This window comes from Eurytemora carolleeae, unplaced genomic scaffold (assembly GCF_000591075.1).
Source record: "Eurytemora carolleeae unplaced genomic scaffold, Eaff_2.0 scaffold1544, whole genome shotgun sequence".
NCBI lineage: Eukaryota > Metazoa > Arthropoda > Copepoda > Calanoida > Temoridae > Eurytemora > Eurytemora carolleeae.
The window spans coordinates 1-18,355 of record NW_019397502.1 but is presented as its reverse complement, the minus strand read 5'-3'; the positions used below and the strand labels follow the sequence as shown (position 1 = coordinate 18,355).

General features: G+C 34.6%; 2 protein-coding genes across 2 annotated transcripts; one reads left to right on the top strand and one right to left on the bottom strand.

Annotated features, from left to right (window-relative positions):
* The first annotated feature begins 2,175 nt into the window (after positions 1 to 2,175).
* Positions 2,176 to 13,767, top strand: LOC111714612 (selenocysteine insertion sequence-binding protein 2). Its single transcript, XM_023489758.1, has 16 exons — positions 2,176 to 2,258; positions 2,885 to 2,937; positions 4,020 to 4,212; positions 4,657 to 4,794; positions 5,301 to 5,398; positions 5,712 to 5,963; positions 6,027 to 6,263; positions 7,090 to 7,640; positions 8,032 to 8,100; positions 9,409 to 9,502; positions 9,666 to 9,756; positions 10,337 to 10,458; positions 10,884 to 11,075; positions 11,706 to 11,764; positions 12,152 to 12,198; positions 13,609 to 13,767. Exons 1-16 carry the CDS (start codon positions 2,222 to 2,224, stop codon positions 13,680 to 13,682), a joined length of 2,307 nt encoding a protein of 768 aa, XP_023345526.1. The 5' UTR covers positions 2,176 to 2,221; the 3' UTR covers positions 13,683 to 13,767.
* Positions 13,768 to 14,476: 709 nt separating this feature from the next.
* Positions 14,477 to 18,110, bottom strand: LOC111714614 (uncharacterized). Its single transcript, XM_023489762.1, has 3 exons — positions 17,982 to 18,110; positions 16,905 to 16,996; positions 14,477 to 15,428 (listed from the first exon to the last, which is right to left on the bottom strand). Exons 1-3 carry the CDS (start codon positions 18,093 to 18,095, stop codon positions 15,326 to 15,328), a joined length of 309 nt encoding a protein of 102 aa, XP_023345530.1. The 5' UTR covers positions 18,096 to 18,110; the 3' UTR covers positions 14,477 to 15,325.
* Positions 18,111 to 18,355: the final 245 nt, after the last annotated feature.

Below are 18,355 nucleotides of genomic sequence, written 5' to 3'. Positions count from 1 at the left end.
TTGGAACCTGGATAAACTTGAAGCGTCCAAACCCTTAAAAACTGGTTCACTTGAAGAATCTCCGCCCGGAGCTGGGACCAAGGCGGATGTAAAATCCTTTTATCACTAGTTAGAAACAATGTAGGCAAAGAAACCTCCGTTGTCTCCGACACCTCCGACACCACAGGAGACAGGGAACCAGGGGTTGGAAAGGTGTGAGGCTTAACAGGCTTAGACGGAGATTGGAAAGAACTTGGAGCAGGGTTTGAATTGGAGCAAGGTTTAGTTGGACTCGGAGAAACTGAGTTAACAATACGAGTTGCTTAAATAAATATTTATATCATGAATATGACCTGCAATATTTTTTCTTTGCATTTAAATTTTGTATTGTTTAACTAAAATCTATTTGAAAACCAGAACGCCGAGTTGAGAACCTAGATAAAGTATCTATTTACTACTGTTTAACTTCTAACCTAGATAAAGTATCTATTTACTACTGTCTATGTTAAGAAGGTGACCTGCCTAATACTAGCTTCTAACTTAGATAAAGTATCTATATACTACTGTCCAGGTTAAGAAGGTGACCTGCGTGATACTAGCTCCTGACCTAGAAAGAATATCCAGTGAAGGAGGGCTGGATTCAGCAGTTGATAATATTATTCGTAAGTATCAATAGCATGAAAATCATGAAAATCATTTGTTTTCTCTAGAAGCTAGATATATTTGCGCGGAGCGTCAAATTTTTTTGTGGAAAACTAATGAAATTTTGGTGAAAAAATATTAATAAGGATGAAAAATCTTGCTTTTTTATGTCTTAACTGTTAATTTTGTTTTTTCCCCCACCCTTCACACTGAAGAGGATGGCTATACAAAATTTTAATTTAATCCAGTCTGTTTTGTTGAACTGCACTATTTATCTTGTAGGTTTCGGTAATTGAATCAAATTTATACGTATTCCTTTAAACTATGCTTGTATATTAACTTTTCTGTACATGTTCCTAAAAACTACCTTTATATATATTCTGAGCCCGCGATTTAAAAACTTCGGCTCGAACCGTAATTCCTTGAACACAACTTTAAGACCCAATCTTCGACCCAACTCTGACGACAGCTTGTGTTGCTTGATTGAAAGCTAGATATTCGGCTGGACTGAAGAAGTTAGGCCCAATATAAATAAAACCGACCAGTGGCGTACGAGGGGGGGCCGCTCCCCCCGCCCCCCGTTACGCGTGCCCCCCCTGAGAGGCTGAGGGGGGAACCTTCGGGGGAGGCTCTTTTAATATTACATCTGCTTGCATTTCCCTTCCTCAGGCCAGGCCAAGTGGCGTACCTAGGGGGGGCAGTAGTCCTCTTGCCCCACTTGGGAGTTCCAGGCGGGGCCCTGCCCCCCCTGGAAAATACAAAATTAGAAGGAAACTACGTTTAAAAAGTAACACCTGACAATGACAAAGACTAAGGATTTGTCTAAATTCACTGTTAATACAAGGAGAGAAAAGTTTTAGCCTTCTAAAGAGAATCCGAAAGCTCAAGCCGTAAATAAGGCCCAACGATTAACGACAGCTTAGGCCCGAGCCGTATTTCCCCGAATTTTTTAATCGAGGGCTCTGTATACGTTTATAGTTGAAAGAAACTAATTCCTATTTCCAATGGTCGCGTCATAGCAAAAAACCCGCAGAGGCGATCAGCTATAATAATGAACTAAATATCTTCAGGGGTCTATATAATTCCATCTGATCAATGTCAAATGTTGATTGATTGATATTAGGAAGCATGTTGTTATTGTAAACAATTGGAAGTATAATGTCAAGTTGTAGAAAAAATCCATACTGCAGAATGTTTACTACAAGGGAGTGTTTATTTTTCTGTATATCATAATTTATCTCTTATATTAAATACTAATATTTTCATCTTTCAACACTCCACATGCAGTACACATTTCTGAAGTGTAGTACACATACACAAAAGCTTGTCAAAGTTCACAATGACATATAAAGTGTACTTTCATGCCCCTAAATGTAATTTCCACTCCGATCCCATTTGGGATCAGAAATGGAATTAAATGGACCCCTACATATCTTCTCTGTGCACGTTTTTAAGAATATTCATGTACAGGTGTGTGTAAAGAGCAGAGTGTACAGGTAGTGTACTCCCTAGGGAGGTACAAGCTAGGACGTGTCTGCCTACGGATTATATAAATTTTTATTATAGTGGAGCAGCTAAGAAGAATGCTGCAACTTATGTGATGAGTGAACGTCCCTCTTCCTGGAGTAAAATAGTCGGTAACGGACTGGGAGACGAAACTAAATGTCGTTTTTGGCCCATATCTGACCAATAATGGGGAAAATATTGGCATTTTTACTAAACCCGAAAGTAACTTTAGAGAAACTGCAATTGAAAATATTCAATTTGCGAAACGAAGAACAGAAATAATTCAATCATTTTTCTCAGGCAAAGATTTAATTGGTACTGTCGTGTATCGAACATCACTTGAAATTATGGCTAGTGTCCCTTTAAAGCAGTCGGATCCGGATCCAAGGGCAAAATATCAACCAAAATTGAAGAAAAGAACATGTTTACTCTTCCAAATAAGAACTATTGTAAAAAGAGAGAGTATAAAAATTTCCTGACAGAAAAATTTTAAAGAAATAACCTGGATCCGGATCCGTTTTTTTCCAGTGCGGATCCAGGATCCGGATCCGGATTCGCATCCCCTAATTGTATCTTAAGTCTTATCAAATCTAAATGGATCCTAAGCACTGCTTTTAAGTACATCTTGGTAGACTTTAAAGCTGAGATTATACTAAGCAGATGGCAAAATTTTGCTATTTGTCTATTTCTTTATTAACTGTAAGAAAGTGACGTTTTTATCTCTTTTCGTTTTTTTCTATTATAAATTGTATTTTAGAAGAAAACGTTGTAAAGCAGCCTGTTCTTGCGGATATACATGATATGATTCGGGTAACTAGAAATTTTATCTTACAATGATTAATGTACTTTATATTTTGATTTTGATTTTATAATTACACTTCCAAGGGAAACCGATTTCAAGAATAATTGACCTATAGGAAACTGACCTATAGGAAACTGACCTATAGGAAACTGACTTAAAGGAAACTGACCTATAAGAAACTGACATATAGGAAACTGACCTATATTAAACCTACCTATAGGAAACTGACCTATAGGAAACTGACCTATAGGAAACTGACCTATAGGAAATTGACCTATAGGAAACTGACCTATATTAAACCTACCTATAGGAAACTGACCTATAGGAAACTGACCTATAGGAAACTGACCTATAGGAAATTGACCTATAGGAAACTGACCTATAGGAAACTGACCTATAGGAAACTGGCCTATAGGAAACTGACCAATAGGAAACTGACCTATAGGAAACTGGCCTATAGGAAACTGACCTTTGGGAAACTGACTTATAGGAAACTGACCTATATTAAACTGACCTATAGGAAACTGACCTATAGGAAACTGGCCTATAGGAAAATGACCTATAGGAAAATGACCAATAGGAACCCAAATTAAGGGAAACTGACCCAAGAGTAACTCACCTATAAGAAAATAACCTTTTGAAAACTGAACTATAGGAAACTGACAAACGGGAACCCGAATTAAGAGAAACTGACCGAAGAGTAACTCGCCTATAGGAAACTGACCTATAGGAAACTGACCTATAGGAAACTTGACCTATAGGAAACTTGACCTGTATGAAACTTACCTACGGGAAACCGAAGTAAGGGAAACTGACCTAAGAGTAACTGACCTACAGAAAACTTACCAACGGGAACCGTATTAAGAGAAACTCACCCAGGAATAACTGACCTATGGGAAACAGACCTATAGGAAACTAAAATATGGAAAACCAACCTATAGGGGAAATCCACCGAAAATAAACCGGACGTAAATTTAAGCTTATCCGACTAAGTGAAACCGGATCTTTAATCAAAATCGACCTTTGGGAAACTGTGCTAAGTTAAACCGACCTAAAAGCTAGATCTTTATAAAGTGAACCTCATTTTTAGGAGAAAACTAAAGCAAAGATTGAATTAACAACGGTTGAGCGAGAAATTTTGCGGCAAAAACGGCGGGAACGGAGGAGAAGGGAGAAGGAGGGGAAGAAAAGGGAAAGAGAAGAGAAGCAAAGAGTTGAACTTGTTTCCAACCGAGGAGTTAAACTAGGTTTCATCTCTACAGCAGTTCTAAACCAGGTTTCAGGTAGGAATCGTTTGAAAACCATGCACTAGGCTCATTTTTGGTTAAAAATCCCCCTTCAGAGATATTTAAAAATTTAACAAAATGTAAAGAATTTTGGTATTTAAAAAAAAAAATTTAAGTTAATCCTGAAATTGCGTTATAAAATTACCATTTTTTTTGGTTTTTTAATTTTACTTAATATTTAATCGTTTCTTTGTAGCTAGAATCCTAAAAAACCTGCCATTCGGATGGTCTGCAAAATAAAGGGCAAACTCAGACTTAATTATAATGTGTATAGTGTGTGTTGTATTGATTTTCACGGAATTCTAGTTGATAGTTTATTATTATAATAACGTTGTTTCAATGAGACCTCTAATATAGTTTTGATGGGCTAGGATCAGTTTTTGGTCTTCTTCCTTTCCCATTCTTCTCTTACCTGGTGGTGAATACTTGTTAATATTCTAGGAGGGCCTAGAACTAGTCGAGAGGATGGATCTAGGAAAACTCTAGAAGGGCCGAGAACTAGACGATATGACGGATCTAGAAATATCCGGTTCAAGGACGAGGAGTATCCATCTCTTGGTGCCGAATCTAGAAAAACTGGTTAGTTTTTAAAAGGACTGTTCTCAAACAATTGTGACAAAGCTGCCTCCCATTTTTTGGACTTAGTTGTTTTTCCCAGATACTTTGATCAATGAGAAAATAAAACCAGTCAATTGCTAATCATTTATCACTGTTACTTGCATGGTGAAAAATTGACAATTTTACACAATGTGACATTTTAAAAATAGTACATAATTTTACATAACTACGTAGTACGTAAACATTTTGATTTCAACATAATATTACCCAAATTTTAATAATTTTACACACATATATAGTTTTTAAATAATTTTGCATATTTGATCATTATTTTACAGTATTTAAATGATTTTGCACATTTTACCATAATTTTACACCACTCTATAAATATTACTCCATATAATTTTACATAATTTTAATTAATATTTCACATTAGTTACTTAATTTTACATACTTTATATAACTTTGCATATGTTTGCTTATTTTGCATTATATCCGACAAAATTTTCCTTAATTCTACGGTTTAGAAACTGTGGACCAACGCGTGGTTCGAACCTTCGAAGGAGGACATCTCTCAGATACTGGCTCTGAATGGGAGACTGATGTTTCAGAGATACATGATCAGGTTCTTAAACATCTAATTCCCTAGGTTGTTTTTCTAAAATAATCTTCCCAATTCCCAAAAGAATCTGACCCCTGTGTTAAAGTCAATATGCACAACGTGGAAGAAGCCCAGTAGTTTGGAAAAGTGTAAAACTGACTTTTGAGAGAGCCTTTGTAAATAAGAAAATAGTACAAGAAACAAATCAAAAATAAAAAAAAATATGATGAAATGACTGGCATGCATGCTTTCTCTGTGCTATCATTATTTACTTATTTTATATATAATAATCTACCCATTGACCATAGAGTTGGCGAGTTTGACTCTTAATTTTCAGGAGATTTCCGAGGATTCAGACTCTCATATCCCTGAGGTTCAGATTCAGGCCAGCTCAGCTGAACCTCTTTCCTATTCATCTATCCTGAGACGACGAGATAAATCCTCCAATCCTGGCGAACTACCATCTGGAAAATCTGCGAAAACTGCACCTAAGTTGGAAATAAAAGCCGAACAAGAGGTTGTCAAGAAAAAAGTGAAAACCAAAACTCCATTTGAAATTGACATCTTTGAAGCCTTATTAAAAAAGAAGGTAATGAAGAAAAGAAATAAAATTATAAAAATATTTTGTTAAATATGTTCTTTTTTTCTTCAGGAGCCTAAGGGGAAAAAAGACAAGAACAAGCCTGTTCTGGGCGGAAAGATTAAGAAGGATGAAAGGGTGGTGAGGAATCAACTTGACAGTTCTGCACCTACCAAGAAGAGGGGGAAGGAGAGGGAAGGCGGGAAGAAGAAGAAGAACACGCTTATGAAGAAGATTATTTTAACGGAGAAGGCAGAACGGCGAAGAAGAAGAGAAGAAGCCGAGATGAGACGGATTGAGAGAATACAGGTTTGTTTTTATTCATCATTAATCAAAGTTGATCTTTTACATCTATGTAAATAAAGGGGACTGTAGGCTAGGGGAGCTAGGGTGACCCAAATAACCCTTAAAATAAATAAAAATTTAGCACACAGCCCTAAGTGGTTTCATACACACTACATAGTGTAGACGTACACATTTAAATCTCCATTTGAAAGAAGTAGAAAAAAGTTGCGTGTCTGATTTACAGTGGTACCCTTGAAAGTTTCTCCTGATTAGGAACGAATGAGACATCCCAAGATTTCTCTTTAAAAATTAATTTTTTTAACTGTGGGTTCTAATATTATTGATAAAGAGAGGGTTACTGGAAGATACAACGACAGTTTATGTAATGAAGTAATGTATAGTTTAAAATAAGATTTAAATCGAATTTAAATCGAAGAAGGACTTAATGTTTACAATGTAAGAAATAGTTGAAATTGTAAAACGCTGGCAGACCCTTATTTCTTAATTGTCAATATAGAGTGTCAGAGTGTTTCAGAGTGTCGTTTGTTGATTACTTGGTCCTAGGTTTTTTCCAAAAGGCTTTTTCCCAAGGGCGACTTCACAAGTGACAATTTCCTAAGTGGCAACTTCCCAAAGGTTAGGTTTGGCCTTCTGAGGCGGCACAGGCTGCAATGGCGGGGCCGAGTGCTGCGGCAAGAACAGGCTAGGATAGACTTGGGAAGTTGCCGCTTGGGAAACTTAACAGTTGGAAAATTGCCACTCGGGAAAAAACCCTTAGGAAGTTGCTGATTAGGGGAAAAAACTTTGGGAAAGTACTTCAGTAACAAAAAATGAATCATTTATTGTTCAGACTGGAGTAAAGATGGTGCCTATCCTGCAGACTGAGGAGGACCAAGAAACCCCGACCCCAGCAAACCAATTTCGGAATCAGGAAAACAAGAAATCATTGAAAATTAATTTTCAAAAAGAAAGAGAAAATGAAGAAGACGTCGAAGACATAAATACAGATCCGTCCTACTCAGCAGAAAAATCTAAATCTACAACTGATCTGAAGTCGGAGTTGGATAAACTTGATAACGATGACAAGAACGTAGAAGATGCAAAAACAATTTCTGATACCTCCGAAGATGTCTTTAAAAGTATTTCTACTTCTCCCCAAGAAGAGATTAAGACTTCCTCTGCTATTGAAGACAGTGTTGAAATTCCTGTTTCCGAAGAAAATGTGAAAAATTATTCTTGTCCTACCGAAGAAGATATTAAAAATCCTTCTGCTAGTCATGAAGTAGATTCTGAAATTCCTGAAGAAGATTTAAACTTATTTGTAAATAAAGAAAATGTTAAAAATCCTGAAACTCCTGAAGAAATTGTCAAGAAGAAAATTCATTCTAGAAAGTTCCGAGAGTAAGTATTTAGAAATTATTACACATCATAGTTTCAGAAATGGGCAGTAATCGTAATTTCTATGACCCTTAATCTTTAAAGTGACATCTGATTCACAACGGTACCCTTTAAACCATTGTCTAAACATGGTTGAATAAGGTAAGATTTCACCGATGTCCCTGGTTTTTGTTAATCTTGGAAATTTATTATTTACTGTGGTTTCTCTTCAAAAGGACTTTATTATTTCTTATGATTAAATAGTAGTAATTAACCAAACAATTTTAAATTAGAAAAACTACAAAATCTTCCATATTATTGAACAGATACAGGTTGAAAGGGTACCGTTATGACTCGAGGTTGTCTGATATTTCAACAACGATCTTTATTAATGTAATTGTATCTGTTTGTTAAGATACTGTGATCAGGACCTGTCTAAGGATTTGGATACATACGTTACAAATCTAATGTCAGATTTAATTAGGTAATTAGGAAATACTCCAGCACTTGCTTTTAGTATTCTTAATCGTTTTGAATAGTGTTGTTCAATTTTTCGAAATTTTTTATCAAACTTACAAGATTTTAAAACACATGTATTAGATAAACAATATAAATTTCCCCACTTATACAATCCTTATCAGAAGAACCCGGAATTAATTTACATTAAATCAGACGATTTTTCAATCTTATTTTACAATTCTGATTGATGAAACGATAATCACAAATAACCCTAGTCCACTCATTTCCAAAAGGTGGTCTGCCCTTTTTTAACATTTAAAATTGTCCGAGATAAAGATGTGAAGTCGCTTGATAAACGAACCAATAACAAACGGAATTCACAATACTTGTCTTATCGGTGCTAATCTGCTTTATTATTGATTCCGTAAACTTTGTATTCTAAATTTATAATTAGTTTGATATTGTTAAGCTATTTGAGATTAAATATTAAATAATTGAATATAAGATCAGACTTCAGCTAATTACCCAAAAAAAACTCAATTTTAAACTGTGTCTAGCAATGCCAGATTTGAAATATATTTATATTATAAAGTTGTAATCTCTTTTTTGTTGTTTGTCTGATCATAACTCCGGAACCCCTTTACCAAATTGCCTCAAATTTTGATATGGGGCCTCGGAAGAACCACGGGAATGTTCTTAGTTTGGTTTAGAGATTCCAAGTTGAATGGGTAGACTTTTATGGCGAAAAGTTAGTTTTCCGGTATAAATCTTCTTTTTGCGGGTAAACGGTGGGAATAACTATGAGTACCCTGGAACTAGTTTTTATGTTACTGTTAAGTTTGAAATTGCTTGGGAAATCTAAGAGTCGCTTGAGAATAAAGGTTTACGACATTTTTCTCAAAGTTTTGTTAATTAGAGTTTCAGTTATTTCTTCAATGCATATTCAAGCGCAAGGTTGTATTGGCAACCCCGCATTAGCTTTTTTTTATAATATTAAAGAAAATGTCTTTGCAATTTCAATTGACCACTTATTTAAAAAAACGGTATGCCTGATTCACATCAGTATCCTTTAAACTTTTGTCTTATCAATGTTGTGGAAGATATCGTCTTTTTTCTAGTTTGTAAAGTGTTAAATTTTCGCTATTTCTTCCGTTGTGTTTGTAGCAAGAAAGACAAGCCACAGTTGAAGTAACCAATTTCTTAAAGAAAAATCATGGATATCTTATTCATTCTTGACGAAGGTTTAAAATATACTGATGTGAATCGGACATCACTTGAAAAGGAGGATCGATTGAATTAGCGTGTACAGTCCCTTTAAGCTTGTTATATCCAGGTTCCAGGATCGACTACACGCCAAGGATCCTGTAAAAGCAAAAGCTAAACGCAGATATATTGTTGGACTAAGGGAGACGGTGAAGTTTTTAAAGGTAATCTAACAATACGAGTTGAGTAAATAAATATTCATATTATGAATATAACCTGCAATATTTTTTCTTGCATTTAAATTTTGTATTGTTTAACTAAAATATATTTAAAAACCAGAACTCAGAATTGAGAACCTAGATAAAGTATCGATTTACTACTGTCTAGGTAAAGAAGGTGACCTGCGTGATACTAGCTCCTGACCTAGAAAGAATATCCAGTGAAGGAGGGCTGGATTCAGCAGTAGATAATATTATTCGTAAGATCAATAGCATGGGTATTGAGTGGATGTTTTTCTTGAAAATCATTTATTTTTTAGGCAAAACTTAGTTCCTTTTTTTAAAAAATCTTTTCCCCTTTTGAAAAATAATTTTTTTTTCTAGAAGCTAGATATGTTTGCGCGGAGCGCCACATTTTTTAGTGGAAAACAAATGAAATTTTGGTGAAAATGTATTAATGAGGTTGAAAAATCTTGCTTTTTATGTCCATTTGTTATTTTTTTTTCTCCTCCAATCCCCCAACACAAAACAGGATGGCTATACAAAATTTTGATTAATCCAGTCTGTTTTGTTGAACTGAACCATTTATCTTGTCGGTGTTGGTAATTACATCAAATTTATATGTTACGTATTCCTTTAAACTATACTTGTATATTAACTATTCTGTACATGTTCCTAAAAACTATGCATACCTATCTATATATTCTACACACGTAAATAATTAAAAGATTCCGATTTCCAGTGGTCGCGTCGCGTCGGAGCAAAAAAAAAACCGCTGAGGTGATCAGCTATAATAATGAACTACATATCTTCTCTGTTTTTAACAATATTCATGTACAGGTGTGTGTAAAGAGCAAAGTGTACAGGTAGTGTACTCCCTAGGGAGATACAAGCTAGGACGTGTCTGCCTACGGAAGGTTCCGGTCAGTTGTGTGGCAATCATGAATCATCAAGGATCAGATGTAAGTTTTACCTTTTATTCAAGTTTTTCATAAAATTGTTATAAATTATTTTAACAGAGTTGTAAGATTTAACATTAACACTATTCTTTAAAACTAATTTCCACTCCCAAAGCTGGTTTGAGAACTAGGGGTACTATAATTTTTTATTTTATAGTTTATGATTACAATGTGCAATTAGAAAAAAAAACAGATCAAATCAGAATATCAAGATAAGATGAAACAACAAATTATTAAAAAGATATATAAAATAATTATCCTCTGAGGGGATATACGGAAAATTCACCAAGAGATAATTATGATCCAAAGAAAGGAAAGGGGTGGCTGTGTTCGACTTCTCAACTTTAACCACCAGGGGAAATTTGGAACAGAATGAAAGCTATATGAACAGATTAAAAATTTAAAAGTTTTGACCCATAATCTTGTAGGAGAACTATAAGAACATACTTGAGTTGAGCCAGCAGCTGCGGGAAAGCTACCAGGCCAGACTACGCATAGAGATAGAGAACCTTGATCCTAAGGCGGAGGAGGCGGAGGGAACCCGCCCTAGTTCCGTTCTTAAATATTCGCCAGGGAAAGAGTTCTATCCAAGGGGGTTTTCTAGCCAACCTCAAGACCAGGTAGAATATAAAACCTAAAAAATGGGCCCGGGAACAGGTAGAAGTAAGATTATGGGCCTAGGAACATGTTTAGAAACAGGGATGCCTAGGAACATGTTTAAATCCATGGATATGGGTCCTAGGAACAGATAGGACCAATTATAGGGCCAAGGCACATATAGCACCTAGGATATGGGCCCTGGAACATGCATAAGCAAGGATAAGGGCCCTAGAATAGGTAAAGGAATTAAATGGGCCCAGAATCAACTGTGATCACTGATCACAAAGTCAAGTACAAACGGACACCCAAGCAAATCTATATCTATATAATAAAATAAGACATATATTGCCTAATATATATATGTTGCCTAAAGCCGGCCAAACGGGTGGACCGTATGAGCTGGATATTTTTGTGGACACTCATGAATGGCGGGGGTTGTTATAGGATAAAAATATTCGAATTTTATTTTCAAGATTTATAAATTTTTTTTCGAAATTTTTAATTTTTTCTACGGGCAACGCCGGACTCTTCAGCTAGTTATATGTAAGTCGTCTAGAAGTTACGTCTGCAGTCCCTTTATATAATTATTGTTTTCCCATGGGTTAATGGTTTTCAAGTTTAAACATTTCTAAGAATATTTTCTTGTTTAGGATTCATCATGCTTCTGGTACCAGGAACAGTCTCATGGGTTCTCCTATTTCGAAAACAGGTACAATACAGTGAAAAACATAAAAATCAGGAATTGGAAAACGACTTTTGGATTCATGTTATGATTTAGATTGAAAATGAAACCCAGCTTCATTTTTTTAACATTTATTTTTGAATTTGAATTTTAAGAAAAGTTTTTAATTTATCTTTTTAATAGCTAAATCTGTCATCTGTGTTATGTTCCTCTCCTCATAAAAAAAGCAACAAAAAAAAGAAGAAATTTTATTTGAAAACTTTTTTTCTATTATTTAAATAATCAGAAAATCTTTTACTTTTTATGACCTGGATCCAGATCAGGATCCATTTTTTCCAGTGCTTATCCGCATCAAAATCAAAATATCAAAAGCACTTGTTAAAACTTAAACTTTAAAGAAATTTTTTTATTTAGATATTTTCCGGAGTATGAGCACAATGCCTATAACATGCAGGCGCCAGGTACAAATCAAATAAAGCGATTGTTGACTAAATTTTTGAGAAGTAGTCCTAATATTCTACGAGCCTTTCAGTTGCCTGACTTTCTCCAAAGAGAGAAGACCTTTTTTATGTGGTTCCAGAATGACAGTCTAGGGAAGAGCTGTATTTAGTTGCACATCTTGTATCCTACAGGGGAGCATGGATTAAAACAAGACTTCATCTTTAGCCTGGTGTAACTGAAAGAAGGAGTCTAATCCCTGATGGATATACAAGCCATGCAGAACTATACCGGTTTTTTACTAGACCAGCCGTGAAGACTGGACTGCTATGGAAGACTCCTCCCAAGGGGGCTTCAGGGCTTTCAACTCCCCATTTTGCATAAGGGGTGCAGTCATGGGTTTTCCTTAAAATTCCTGTTAACTTGGAAAGAGTATAAGAGAAGGAACACTGGGAGCAATCCCCTATACCCTTCCTCCTACAAACCTCCTAATCTCTCTCCAACCTGCTCCAAAACTCGTTGTCACAAGAACTATTTGGAGAGGTCTCAAAGCATAGAAAGAACAAACAGGAAAAGGAAAAATGGAAGTGAATCTCTATTGTCAAGCTACTGTCATATTTTCCGACAGCGAATATAGACAACATTAGGGCCTAACCTTCCATGCAAAGATGACAATGCCCGATTCTCAACAATAACTTTAAAAGCTTTGTCTGGAGGTTCGCTTGAAATTACTCTTACAGTCAGTCCCTTTAAGTTGCATTATTGTACATGTAGATGAAATGCCTCATTAACCCAATGCTAATCTCAAGAAACCCTCCATTGATAGAGTTACATGTTCGATTCACTACATTGGTACCCTTAAAAAGTATGAAATAGATATCCGTTTTTTATGATTAGTTTCAATTGTAGATACTCTAACAAAGTGACACAAGGATTTCTTGCTTTTATAAGAATGGAGAAATTATCAGAATTAAACACAAGCTGGAAAACTACACCTTCTACATAATTGACTAAAGGTTGCAAGAGTATCGTTAAGAATCGAGCATGACCTTTAAGTTGAGAGTCATTAAACACAGCGGCTGGTTATAATTATTTACATCAACTTAACAATAATAATAACAGGGAAGTTAAGGGAATTTTACTTTACCGAGGGTTCCCAATTTTGGTCGTTTGGTCGAGGGAACCCGTGGTTAAATATGATTTTTAATTTCCTGAATACGTAGTTTTATGGTCTTTGGAGGTGCAAATGGTTAATTTTTTTTACGAAAACTTCGCAGAGCGGGCCGTTATTTTACTAAATTGGCCCAAGGGATGTTAAGTAACCTAATGCCCCCTTGTTGGGGGAATCATAGGTCGATAATGTTGGTTTAAATGTATTTTCAACAAGGCAAATAAACAAATAAAGTTAAAACCTTAGTTTTATTTAATTTCAGATTTGACCGAATACTCTCCTGAGACTGTCCCTCTTCCTCAGTGGCAAAATATGCTGAATATTCTGAAAGGATGAAAGGGTTAAATGAACGGATGAAACCAGTGCTTAAAGTTTCCATTTGATTTTGATCCTGTATCCGCACTGAGAAAAAATGGATCCAGTTAATGAACATTTCTTTAAATTTTCTGTTTTTTTTCAAAACCACCCCTTAAAAACAGGTGTATTTTACAAGTTTCTGAAACCCGCTCAAACTACAAGAAGGGGAGGGCAGAGCCCCTCTTGCTGAGAAAGTTTTGGATTTTAGTAGTATAATGGAGCGTTTTGGTGCCCTAAAAAGGTCCCCTAAGATATTTTTTTAAGCATTTCTGTTACTGTTTCTTGTTAAATTTTGGTTTTTATTTAAGATGCAAATCATCTTTTCCCTCTTTCACCTTCTATCTTCCCCCTTTTCCCTTCCCTTTTGTCTCTTTTCCCTTCCATCTCTTCACCTTTTCTCTTCCCCTTTTCCCTTCCCTCTTCCCCCTTTTCTCTTCCCTTCCCCCTTTTTCCTTTCTTCTTAATTAAACAGAAAAATATACACCCCAGTAATATGGTTTAATGATACGTTGTTTCTGTTTCTTGATTATATTTAATTTATCGGATTTGATTTGTTATTGTTATTGATTTGTAACTCATCAATTATCAAGTGTTTTTTACTTGATGAAAATCTTATTATTTTTTCTATTTATTCTGTAAATTTATATTCAGCTTAAATATTTTTAAATTTGCAATTGTCAGAAACTATATAAAATTTATGTAATGTTTTGATTTATAAAGAAAATATATTTTTATTAAATAAATAAATAAATGGATTAGAATAAATCTGGAGGTAACTGGAACATAATGTTTATTCAATTAAAAGTTAATAATTACAATGTGCGCTAAGTGCAAGTCAAAAAAACAAATTTTAAGTGGAAAGTGTACTGTATTGAGAGTATAGTGTACTGTGTACTGTGCAGATTGTACAGTGTGTTAAGTGCATGCATACTAATAACAGAGTATCGTCATTCAACGATACTCTTTTAATTTTCCGCCTCAGTGTACTGTGTTCAGTTAGTGTATTGCGTACTGTGTCCAGTTTACAGTGTATAGTGCTCTGCACAGTGTACCGTTAACTGTGTCTAGTTTACAGTGTATTGTGTACTGTGTACTGAGTCCAAATATAAGTGTACCGTGTTCTGTGTCCAGTTTACAGTGTACAGGGCACAGTGTACGGTGAACTGTGTCCAGTTTCCAGTGTGTTGTGTACTGTGTCCAGTATAAAGTGTACTGTGTCCAAATTACATTGTACTTTGTCCAATTTTAAAATGTATTGCGTATTGCTTCCAGTTTACAGTGTGTGTACATGAGTCCAGTTTACAGTGTATTGTGTACAGTTTACTGAGTACGTATAATGTACAGTGTTAATTGTGCAGTACATTGGTAGTTTATGGCTATAATGTGACTTTAAACCTTAAGATTCACAATTAGTGTACAAAGTACAATGTACATAGATCGTTGACTTGGAACTAATCATACATATCCACTCAAAACAACCAACCCTGGTTAGGCGGGTCCAAACTGCATAGTAAATTGTGATTGCTTAATTGTAATATCTCATGCTTTGTAGTTGAATAAATATATGAATATGAATACATATATGACAAATGATTGATCAGAATAACATTGTCGTCGATTATCTAAGCACAGTGTCCCCCGTTGTATTGTCTAAGGTCTGTGTCAGCTAGATGAAGTCCATCAGCTGTCTTCAACATGATGTAGTTGGCAATACTCTGACACCATCTAAATAAATTTGGCTTACATAAAGTACTATAAGGGGGGTGAAACTATTGTTGATAAAAATGCTCAAATCCACCTTGCACCAGTTCTCAAGTTTTCTTTCATACATTTTTTTTAATTGAGAATTTTTTTAGAATTTTCAAACTCATTTCGGATTTTTTTGTTTTGTGTATATCATATCACTAATGTAAGCCAGAAAAAAAATCGTCAAAATCAATTAATATGGGTACATCTAAATATTCTCGTCTAGAAACACTAATTTTAAAAACTTTAATTTTGTAGAAGTCTCTTGAAAATTGGGAAAACTATAGAAGTCTCTTGAAAATTGGGAAAACTATAGAAGTCTCTTGAAAATTGGGAAAACTATAGAAGTCTCTTGAAAATTGGGCAAAACTATAGAAGTCTCTTTAAAGAACGACCTCCCCTTGATCTCTGTATTCTTAAACCGTTAAAAATTTAATAATTTAAAAAAAACTAATTCTGAAAACGTATCCACCCCCAAAGTAAGAGTTTTGAACGTCGAATTTGCGATCAAACTCAGGATTTGCAGATCTTTAAAAAGTATGTCTCAAATGAATCCGAAAGAAGTTTTCCACAACACTGCATACTCAGTTCAATTACCTTACATAGCCGGTCACTCCCTTTAATAATTGATTTTTTCTTTTTTAAGTATGCTTCTTTTTTGCTACGGCATAATTTTTTGCAGTTCAAAAAGGATTTGACATTTTTGATTGAATAGTTTCACACTTACATAAAATAGATTAGAAAAATTTAATCAATATTTTATGTCTGATGTTGTTTTAAAGCAAATAGTTTTACCATTAGCTTGCTTCAGCTTTTAATGTGGAATACTTGTAGGTTTAAGTAATATAGACAACTTAGTTTTAGTACATGGTGTCCCACGAAACATGACAGTACCAAGAAAACGAAGGTCGCCTTAGATCTTTGAAATACTTTGAGACATTTATATATTTATCACTGAATACCTCTAGTTATGGTATTTCCTAATTGTGGTCTGCCTTTTTGTGCTTTTTAATAGAGATGTGAAGAATTTTCTTAAGATTTCAACAATTTTGGTTTTATTAAATCACATTAAAATCTGACCGACATTTTGGAAATGCCAGGACAAAGGAAGTTTTGAGGTTTTGTTTTAAGAATTATACATGTTAAATTAGGTTGAGGACTGAATGTTACAAATAAATTCAAAGATCAAATTAATGACCGACTTTCAAGTCGTCTTGCCTCTGTCACTTCCTACTGTACATGATTTCAAATAATCAAGCTTACTTGATACACTTCCTACTACATTTATGGATTTTGAATTACCAATCTTACTGTTTCATACACTTCCTACTGTACATAATTTCAAATAATCAAGCTTACTTGATACACTTCCTACTACATTTGTGGATTTTGCATAACGAATCTTACTGTTACATACACTTCCTACTGTACATTATTATAAATAATCCAGCTTACTTGTACATACACTTCCTACTGCATCTATGGTTGTAAGGAAACCTAAGTCTTGTCCCCATGCACTTCCCACGGTCAATTCTCAGCGAGTTTTCCTAATAAAAAACTTTTAAAAGGACAAAGATATAATTTCAAACTGAACCCTCCATTAAAAGAGTGGCATGTGCGAGATATTACGGAGCCATTAGACCTGTATATCATAGTATTAATTAGAAAGATATATCTCCATATTGTAATCTAAAAATAGCTGAATTCTGAAAGTTCTGTCATGTTTCTGCAGCATGAATCCGCAAGTTACTTATGAAAAGAACCGCTATTGAAAAATAAATTTTTATACACAAACTTGGATAACTCTCATAATTCTTGCTCAGGCAGAGGTTTAAAGGGTACCGTTGTGAATCGGACATGGCACGAGGATATAACTACAATAAATGATTAGGATTTCGTATTTATTTAATTTGAATCGTCTTCCATCCTTGTGTGCAGAACGCTCCCTGCAGTCTTTCAGGAAGCCTATAACGCATGAAATCCCAGAATAAGTTATTTGTAGGGGAGACATAAAAAAACAGTTCTTCCATTGTATTTATTTCGTCTCAAATGTACGTTCTAAATAAGTTGATGTAAACTCCATGATATATACAGGCAGACTAAGGAAAATAACATATTAATCTCACAACAATATTATATACAGAGCGTCCCATATCACATTAGATTATTCTTAAAGCTTTAACGCCAAAATGGCAAATAATACTCGAAAAACCTAGTATTTTTCAAAATAATATTTTCATTTGCCATAAAACATTTTTAAAAAATAAATCATTCTTTTAAAATTTTCTGATTAGTCTATGAAATCTTAATTTAAAGGGATATAAACGACTAATGTGATGTGGGACACCCTGTATGAAAGAAATTTCTCTTTAATATTAATAACAAAATGATAGCTTTTGTACAGTTTAAATGTGTCTTATTATTTGTAAGGAATATTATACCCTAAAATCTAGCATAAATGCACAGGTTGATATACCTGTAAGTCTCTAAATTCTTAGTTTTCTATCCTTTTTATACCAAACACCTTGTTACCTTGACCCTAATATCTTGTCTCAGTGCTCCTCTTGATTTGAGAAGTCTCTCCCTGGCTCCCTCCGCCTCACTTAATAAAGAGATTTGACCGATACGCTTCAGAGTTTGTATCATTGCAATGAAGAGGACTTTTCTATTTAAGTTTTGATTTCTAACAAGATTATTTCAAATCACAAGTACAAGTAAACAAAAAGACAGTTTCTCTTTTGTTCCATCATGTTTTTATGCATCCATATTGAAAGTTTGGTTGAAATCAAAATTAAAATCGAAAGGCGTCGTAACTTGTAGTTTAGGAGGTAGGGATCAAATTTGTTGCTAAACATTGACAATGAAAATCTTCATCTTTCATCTTGGATGAATCAATTTTGTAAGAG